The following is a 9,973-nucleotide window of genomic DNA, read 5'->3' on the forward strand; positions in this document are numbered from 1 at the left end:
TTGTTGCATATGATTACTGTCTTGAAAATAACATTAAGGTATGAACTTATATCTTAGTGCATAAGGGTGAATCTCATAAAAATGTCATGAAACTGACCCCAAAATCAACAAAAATATATATTTTTCTCATAAAGTCATAAAGACATTTAAACATTTAAATAATGCAAGAAAACATTACTGTTCCTACAAACAGGTTTCATTTCTTTTTTTAATACTGAATATAATTTTTTCCCCCTTTTTTTTCTCTAATATAATAACTGTAAGGAAAATAGCACTAAGATTATTAACTTATAAAGTTATCATGCATAAATAAGGGTGAATCTCATAAAAAATACAAAAAAACAATTCAGGAAATTAACTCCAAAATCAACAGAAAATCATTTTAGTCAGTGAAGCTTATTTTTGTCATGAGAATAATCCTAAAAAAAATTAAATAAATAAAAAAAACATTTGTCCTAAAAACAGGCTTAATTTGCTTAATTTGCTTATTTTTTTTTTTTTTTTTTGGCAGAGTGGAATATGACCTTTCTTGGTGAGATTCACCCATAAATTGTGATTTGCATTAATATTAAAGAGGTTTTGTAGTCTAGAAGGATGAAGACCACCGTGCAGTTTCATATACGCTCAACTGTGGATCTCTTTTCTTTCTCTAAATTTTAATATGATTGTTGTTATCGTTTGCATTATTGCATCACTTTGAATATTGTCATTCTCACACAAACACAACACATGATATTTATGTAGTGAATTTTGTCATATTAAACCCTGAATACATTAACGTAGAGGTACAGGATGAATGAGAAAAATATATTTTTAGTTTTAAATATTTGTAATTTTACAGTTAAATTAATTCTATTTAATTTATTAAATACTAAATAACATACAAACAACCTCATACTTAATATTTTCCCTGAAAAATTTACAGCACAAGATAGAATCAGTATGTCAATGCATTTTACATGCGCATATACATAAAGTGCATATTTTTGTTGATAAACACTATATCACCCTCTATTTTGCGAGTCAAGGTTGCATTGTTTTTATGAGCCAAACCTAAATTGCAGATCATAATGAGTCAACAGAAGGTTTTGAAAAGAAAGACTAGTTCAGTTTAAGCTGTTCTAAATCTTTACACACCGTAATATTTTCACAAATTTCTAGTCTGTGAAATTACTGAAGGATTTTACCTAAATGTAAACTGCCAAATCCCAGCATATTTCACTGAGCTTTCTTTATCTAATACTAGGGAAAGATGTTCTATTATATTAAACTCATTAAACTGACTCCAACTGATCAGTGGTGGTTTAACTGTTTTTGTAATGCTGCAACAAAACTATCCTAAATCTTATTCCTTACTAAAATACAGTGTTGCTTTACCATCCCGAGTTGTGTTAAGGAAAACGTGCCTTTTATTTGTACTTTTCTCTTGAAAGTGCAGTAGTCGAAGCACCTTCCATTGATCACAGCGGTTCACAGGCCATGAAACAAGTGACAGAATTCAACCTCCGAAAGCCCAAACTGTGCTTGTATGAATTATTCCTATTCTTTATGATTGGTGGCAATAAAAGAATCATGTGTATTACTCTTTGATTACGCTGGTTATTCAGGTGAATCTGAACAGGTTCAGGTCATATTTCACCCCAAATTCAAACGAAAGAAATAAGGAATTATGTTTTGCATGAAGAAAATTTATCCTATTTTCCTTTTTAAATTAATCCTATATACAAATATATGATAGATTCTTAAATTAAGATGCATTTACTTGAGGAGCATTGTATCATCGCACTTGATATTATTCGATTGTTTTCTGAAAAATGTATCAAATTTAAGGGAGGTTTTGCTTAAAACAAGTAAAAATAAACAGGGTGAAGCTATATGGAGCACAAAAGCAGTCTTAAGTCTCTGGGGTATATTTATAGCAATAGCCAAAAAAAAAAAATGTATGGGTCAAAATTATCTATTTCTTTTATGCTAAAAATCATTAGGATGTTAAGTAAAGATCATGTTCCATGAAGATATTGAGTAAATTTCCTACTGTAAATATATTAAAACTTAATTTTTGATTAGTAATATGCATTGCTAAGAACTTCATTTGGACAACTTTAAAGGTGATTTTCTCAATATTTAGATTTTTTTGCTCCCTCCGATTCCAGATTTTCAAATAGTTGTATCTCAGATAAATATTGTCCTCCTAACACAGATTTGTCTTTTTTAAATATTATTTATTCAGCTTTCAGATGATGTAGAAATCTCAATATCGAAAAATTTACCATTATGACTGGTTTTGTGGTCCAGGGTCACACACATATATATATATATATATATATATATATATATATATATAGTAATGAGACCCTAATAATTATCCATAATGATAATTTATTTATATAATAATAATATATATTATATATTATATATATATAAAATATATTATATATACACATTTTGCTCCTCTTATATGTCCACAACATATCGCAGCAAGTTCACTATTAATATTTCGTTACGCAGAACTACATGTGGGACCATAAACAGCTGTATTGGTTAAAATCATTACGCTTTTAATCTTAAAATACATTAACATCATCGTACACTACTCCATACAGACTGATCTTGTATGAATGTTTTTTTTTGGTAAAAGTTTGATAAGTTATTTCAACAAAAATCAACAACCTATATACAACGTATCATACAGACTGAAGTGTCAAACATGCAAGTATAATATATATCAACACGTGGCATAAAAGGCTTTAGGTATACAGATAGTACAGCATTTAACATAATACTTTATAAATACTGTCAATATTTATATAATTGTCAAATTAGACTTTTGTTTGTCCCGTCTGTCTTGCTCAGTATTTTATTTTATTCTTGTTTACAGTACAAATATCTAAACATTCTTAAATCGAGACACGTTTACTTGAGAAGGAAAAGCACTAAAGATATTAAGTCTTGTTTTCTGAAAAATATATCAGATTTAAAAAAAAATTCTGCCAATGGGATAAGAAAAATGTAATGTATTATTGAGACTATTATAGCTGTTATTAGTATTTTGAATCAGTTTTTACTTTTATATTTGCTGTTTTCAATTTTATATATATATATATGATTTTTTTATTCCAGTTTTATTTTTATTTATTTTTTTGCATTTTTAAACAAATGAAATAAAAAGGTTTTTATATTTTATTTAATTTCAAACTACAAAAAAATAAATTGTTTTAAATTTTAGTTTAAGTTAACAATAATAACCCTGAATCAAAGGGAAAATGGTTTTTTTTCTGACCACATTGGCAGATATTTTGGTAACACTTTACAATAAACTTCCATTTGTTAACTGCATTATTTAACATAACAATGACAAATACTTCTAAAGCATTTATTCATCTTAGTTAATGTTGATTCCAACGTTTATTAAAATCAAAAGTTATATCTATTAATGTTATTTAATGGACCTGAGCTAACATAGACTAACAATGAACAGTTGTATTTTTATTAACTAACAAAGATTAATAAATTCTCTAAAAATCATTATTAGTTAATGTTAGTTAATGCATTAAATACAGTTAACAAACGGAACCTTCCTGTAAAGTGTTACCGATCATTTTTCTTGTTCGAAGCAAAAAAACTTACATTTTTCAGAAAACAGGACTTCTTATCTTAATGTCATTTCTCAGTGTGCCTTGATTTAAGAGTGTAAATACTGAAAAATACTAAGAAACATTTTATGCAGTGTAAGAACAGATTGGCTGGGATCTCAAATGAAAGCATCTGTTAGGATTAAAACTGCTTTCCATTGTTCAATATGCACTTAACGTGCTGATGCTTTATTGTGCACTTTAGTATGCACTAATAGTGCACTTAAAATTCTATAGCATGCACTAATGCTGCAGTGTGCATGTGAGCAAACACACTGAGCGCTTCAGCTTGTGTTAGCTTGATTCTGCACGTTGGCGTCTGGGTTTTCCGGTTCGGCCGCCCGAGGGCAGTTGGAGCTGGATTTGCTCCGGCTGGGCTCCGCTGTGTTCTGCTTGCACCCCACCGCGCTGTCCCGCACCAAACACCCGCACACGAGCCTGTAAAACGCCCGGCGCATTTCCCTGCTGGCCAGCGTGTAGATGACGGGATTCATGGCCGAATTCAAGACGGCCAGCCCGATGAACCAATCAGCGTAGAGCAGAAACGGGCACTTTTGGGTCTCGCAGGCCACGTCGACGAGGAGCAGCACGAAAATGGGCGTCCAGCAGGCGATGAAGACGCCCACCACGATGCTGACGGTGCGCAGGAGGGCCATAGAGTTCTCACAGTTGCTGTGCTTGGTGACTTTGCGGCTGCTGCTCTTGACCAGGATGTAAATGCGGGCGTAGAGGATGGAGATGGCCAGCAGGAGCGAGATGAAGATGGTGATGCAGAACGCGACGTAGCTCTTGCTGTAAAGAGGTAAGATGGTCGAGCACTGAGGAAGATTTTCTAAACAGTTCCAGCCTAAAATAGGCAGCGCTCCCAGTGAGATCGCAATCAACCAGCACATTCCTATGAGCAGAAACACCCGATAGTTTTTGCTTGCGTCATAAGGCCTCATTTTGATCATAGTAAGATGCCGTTCGATCGCAATCGCCAGTAGGCTGAAAATAGACGCGCTTAATGCAACAAACATAGTCCCTTCTCGAACAAACCACTCGGTCAGAGACAAGTGTAGCGTCCACTGTCCTGACATCAGCTGGTTGACTATATAAGTCACACCCGCTAACAAGTCGCACACAGCCAGGTTGGCGATAAAAAGGTACATCCGGTTATGAAATTTGTGGTTTTGCCAGATGGCCACCAGCACTATCAGGTTCTCCAGGATGATGAGGCTGCAAATGACCAAAGACACCATCGTTTTGGGGTCCACTTCGGTCTCATTGCGATTGTCTAGTTTCCCCGTGTAGTTGTAATGCAGGACGATCTGTTTGTTGATCATTGCGAGATGATTTGGACAGGATCTTCCAGACAGGTGCGGATCGTACAGGTAAGACGGGTCACAGATGGGTGTTTGGCGAGCGGGTCAGTCCTCACCCTGTACTGTCATGTCGGTGGCACACATCTGCCTGTGGAGTCAACCAGATGTGCTTTAAAGACAGCTACTATAATGACACCATTACATGATCCAGTCAGATCTGGATTTTGTTTCATGAAGACTTGACTTCAACACATGCTGGAACAATTGAGATGCATTTCCAGTCACATTAAAGAATTAAGATGACTATCAAGAATAAATGATCCTTGTAGTTGTACAAAAATATGGTGCCACTACATATATACACTAAGTAGTGTATATATGTGACCCTGGAGCACGAAAGCAGTCTTAAGTCTCTGGGGTATATTTGTAGCAATTGGCAAAAAAAATTGTATGGGTCAAAATATCGATTTTTCTTTTATGCCAAAAATCATTAGGATATTAAGTAAAGATCATGTTCCAGGAAGATATTTTGTAAATTTCCTACCGTAAATATATCAAAACTTAATTTTTGATTAGTAATATGCATTGCTAAGAACTTCATTTGGACATCTTTAAAGGTGATTTTCTCAATATTTAGATTTTTTTGCACCCTCAGATTGCAGATTTTCAAATAGTTGTATCTCGGCCAAATATCGACCTAACAAACCATGAAAAAATTAAAATAATAACTATTCATCTTTCACATGATCAAAACAAATCTAAATATACAAAAAATGACACTAATTAAATAAAAATGCAAACAGTAACACATATATGGTGCTTCAAGGTACTGTACAATACTGTTCAAAAGTTTGGGGTCTGTATTTTTTTATGTTTTTGAAATACGTCTCTTTATGCTCACCAAGGCTGCATTTATTTGATTAAAAATACTGTAAAAATTGTGAAATGTTATTACAATTTAAAATATCTGTTTTCTATTTGAATTATATTGTAAAATGTAATTTATTTCTGTGATGCGCAGCTGTATTTTCAGCATCATTACTCCAGTCTTCAGTGTCACATGATCTTCAGAAATCATTCTAATATGCTGATTTGTGCTCAAGAAACTATTATTATTATTATTATTATCAGTGTTGAAAAGATTTTGTATTTTGTGGAAACATTTTTTTTTTTAGAAGTCTTTGAGGAATAGAAGTTAAAAATAAAAGTCTTTTTTTAACATAATAAAAGTCTCTACTCTCACTTTTGATCAATTTAATGCATCCTTGCTGTATTACTTTCTTTCAAAAATGTATCTTACTGACCCCAAACGTTTGCACAGTAGCGTTTTTCAAAGTAAACCATGGTACTGCCCACTTAGAAAGTCCATCTTAAACTTGCAGTTGCTTCTTGGAATATAGCAGCTGGTTTATTAAACTGGTCATTAGCTGGTTAAGGTGGATAAGGTTGGTAGTTAACCAGCCACTGACCAGCTATTATGCTTTATATTAACACATTAACCATCATCTGAATTTTCCGACATGCAACCTACTTTATAATAGAGTAATATAACATGCATTGCATGCACATATAGCTTTTAATACACTATATGCAGAGCTGGGTATATTACTTACAAATAGTAGTCCATCACCGATTCCAAAATACATGAGAAAAATTGTAGCTAGTAACATAATCCATTACATTACACATTTTAGGACCTTTTTGGATGCTTTTGATCTCTGTGTGAATGTTAACCAAACTTGACTTTCTGAGTGTATATAAGCGATAGGCTGTTTTAGAAAGGAAAATTCAAAAGATGAAAAGAGGAATTAGGGAAAATCAATAAACGGTGTGAATAATATGTAATCGTGTTAAAAACTGTAGTCTGATTACAGGTATTTTAAAATGTAATTTAAACTCATTTTTGGAATCTGATTAGCCTATAGGTAATTCAGATTACATCTACCCAGCTCTGACTGCATGATCCAGAATAATTCGATGCACGAAACTTACTTTGTCGTTTGCATTGAACTTGCTTTGCGCGCATGATTGCATATTGAATGACAATATTTAAAAAACAGCATAACAAGATTTAATTCCCATAAAAACTTAGCATCGCATAAAGTGTGTTTAAATAACTGGCACGCATCTGGTCTTTGGTTAGCAACTCACCATCAGATATCACGAACCGCAGAGTTTCTTCACTGAGACCCATTCGTGTCGTGTTTCGTTCAAATAGGAGCTGTTATATTTCCATCTTTAATGTGCAGAAGTTCAGACCTCGGGAAAGTAATCGCGCGCGCAATGGAAGAACGCGCGTCTGCTGCTCTTTTCCTGCGGTGTCTGTGACTGACAGTCCAGCCCACCACACACCTCCCACCGTCTGGAGCAGCACACTTCAGAACAAAGCGAAAAGCATGATAGACATGCACATGTTAATGATGAACAAATTAAACATTCTACAATTTTGCTTATAGTTTCAAGTGTAGCTTTCTTTCGACAGCGGCGCTATGTTGTTACAATGACAAAAGTATGCTATTATAAGAATTAAACATTTAATATTTGACAACAAGTGTTTTTAAGATATATTAAACAATGAATATTGTTTAATATTGAACAATGAAATATTCATCCTCCGGCAACATAGTATCCTGTGACGCAAACTACTTTTTTTTTTTTTTTTTTTTTCACTGGTTTGATTTGAAAATATACGATGAAGAACAATTTAATTAATTTAAATCAACATAATGTAATGACACAAAAACATTTTGTCGTTTTTTTTTCAACATATAGGTATATACATTCAGTCGTATTCGTAATTTACAATAAAATATTTGCAAATAATTCAAATCAGTTAGGAAAAAAATCAAGTTCTTTTACTGTTCTTCTTCTTTTTTTTTCTTCCCTTAAATCCATGTAAATACTTTATTTTATTTAATAAATTAAAAGTTAAATTGGTCAAACCAGAGTTCAAAACATGGCTATGGCCTTGGATTGTTTTTTTTTTTTACTTATTATGTTATTATTAGTGTAAATACGGGTTTCATTCAAGATGGCATACAGAGGAATAAGTTTCAATAATTTTCTTTGATAATCAACAACAACTGGATCAATAATGGAGTTTAAGTTGTATTCATTATGGAATATTATTTTGGTGAATTTATGGCATTTCTTTGCCTTCGGTAAATATATATTTAGGCTATTTATGTTTCAAATAAAATTTTTCCACCAATGAAACTAGTTTTAAAAGAAACCAAAGCAACAAACATTTGTTCTTGGATTGCAGCTCAGCCAATCAAATGTAAATGTTTTATACAAGAAAATCCAAGAAAAAGCAAGTCCAGTTAGAAAAGCTCTCATGACTGAGGTATGTAAGAATTGATGAGGAACAAATAGGCCTAAAGCATTTAAAAATAACTCCAAACTCTACAGTGCATAACCAGATTTTCCATCTTATCTCAGAAGCGACTGGCAGTGACTCACTGCGCTCAGCCCGCAGATTTCAGAGGCGAGTAATGGAAACATCCCAGAAGAGAGAGAGAGACTGCCAAGAGCAGCCAGCAGCAGACCAGAGCAAGTCACACACAGTGATCTCAGCTGACATTCAGATGAAGCTGCGGTGAAGGCCTGATCTCTGCTGACGTGTGTGAGCTGCTCTGAAAGTGTGTGTTTAGCATTTATACGCCACAGAACGAGTCAAAGTTGAGTGCTCTGCTGTTCTTCTTGTTGTTTTCACTGATCCTGGATCACATGAGTATAATGTGTCTGTATTATGTCTAATTTAGTCATATTTAGCAATACAACATTCAGTTTAATGGGTGATTCTAATCAAAACGGATGTCAAGATAACATATACTGTATTTATCTTTATTTGGTCCAACTATCTATCTATCTATCTATCTATCTATCTATCTATCTATCTATATATATATATATATATATATATCCACACACAAACAAAATACAGGTGAAAATCAATAAAAATCAATATGGAAAAAAAATTGATGCATTAAGATAAAATATCTGTAATTTATACTAGCAATAAATACTATGATGTATAAATACTTTATATATGTATTTATATTTATGTATGTAATTGATTATATTAATTATATTTATATATTAATTACTTCGTTATTTTAGCTGTGTGCTTAGGGTCATTGTCTTGTTGGAAGGTGAACCTTCGGCCCAGTCTGAAGTCCTGAGCACTCTGGAGAAGGTTTTCGTCCAGGATATCTCTGTACTTGGCCGCATTCATCTATCCCTCGATTGCAACCAATCGTCCTGTCCCTGCAGCTGAAAAACACCCCCACAGCATGATGCTGCCACCACCATGCTTCACTGTTGGGACTGTATTGGACAGGTGATGAGCAGTGCCTGGTTTTCTCAACACATACCGCTTAGAATTAAGGCCAAAAAGTTCTATCTTGGTCTCATCAGACCAGAGAATCTTATTTCCCACCATCTTGGAGTCCTTCGGGTGTTTTTTTTTCATGTGTCTTGCACTGAGGAGAGGCTTCCGTCGGGCCACTCTGCCATAAAGCCCCGACTGGTGAAGGGGCTGCAGTAATGGTTGACTTTCTACAACTTTCTCCCATCTCCCGAATGCATCTCTGGAGCTCAGCCACAGTGATCTTTGGGTTCTTCAAGGGGGCAGCTGTGGCCTAATGGTTAGAGATTTGGACTTGTAACCAAAAGGTTGCAGGTTCGAATCTCGGTGCTGGCAGGAGTTGTAGGTGGGTGGGGAGTGAATAAACAGCGCTCTCTTCCACCCTCAATACCCATGGCTGAAGTGCCCTTGAGCAAGGCACTGAACCCCCAGTTGCTCCCCGGGCGCTGGATATAGCTGCCCACTGCTCCGGGGGTGTGTTCACTGTGTGTTCACTTCTCACTGCTGTGTGTGTGCACTTGGATGGGTTAAATGCAGAGCACCAATTTCGAGTATGGGTTACCATACTTGACAAATGTCACAACTTTCACTTTCACTTTCTTTACCTCTCTCACCAAGGCTCTTCTCCCCCGATAGCTCAGTTTGGCCGGATGGCCAGCTCTAGGAAG

General features: G+C 34.6%; 1 protein-coding gene across 1 annotated transcript; it reads right to left on the reverse strand.

Moving 5' to 3' along the window:
* Positions 1–3,471: 3,471 nt before the first annotated feature.
* On the reverse strand, positions 3,472–7,554 carry LOC109077280 (sphingosine 1-phosphate receptor 3-like). The gene is made up of 2 exons (XM_019092873.2): positions 7,088–7,554; positions 3,472–5,084 (listed from the first exon to the last, which is right to left on the reverse strand). The coding sequence occupies exon 2, from the start codon at positions 4,955–4,957 to the stop codon at positions 3,917–3,919; it is 1,041 nt and encodes a 346-aa protein (XP_018948418.1). The 5' UTR covers positions 4,958–5,084; positions 7,088–7,554; the 3' UTR covers positions 3,472–3,916.
* Positions 7,555–9,973: the final 2,419 nt, after the last annotated feature.

The sequence above is a fragment of the Cyprinus carpio genome, chromosome A21 (genome assembly GCF_018340385.1).
Source record: "Cyprinus carpio isolate SPL01 chromosome A21, ASM1834038v1, whole genome shotgun sequence".
NCBI classification, from domain to species: Eukaryota; Metazoa; Chordata; class Actinopteri; order Cypriniformes; family Cyprinidae; genus Cyprinus; species Cyprinus carpio.

What these genes read in the sequence shown, in the direction of transcription:
- LOC109077280 (XM_019092873.2), bottom strand. Translation starts at nt 4,957, where the DNA reads ATGATCAACAAACAGATCGTCCTGCATTACAACTACACGGGGAAACTA.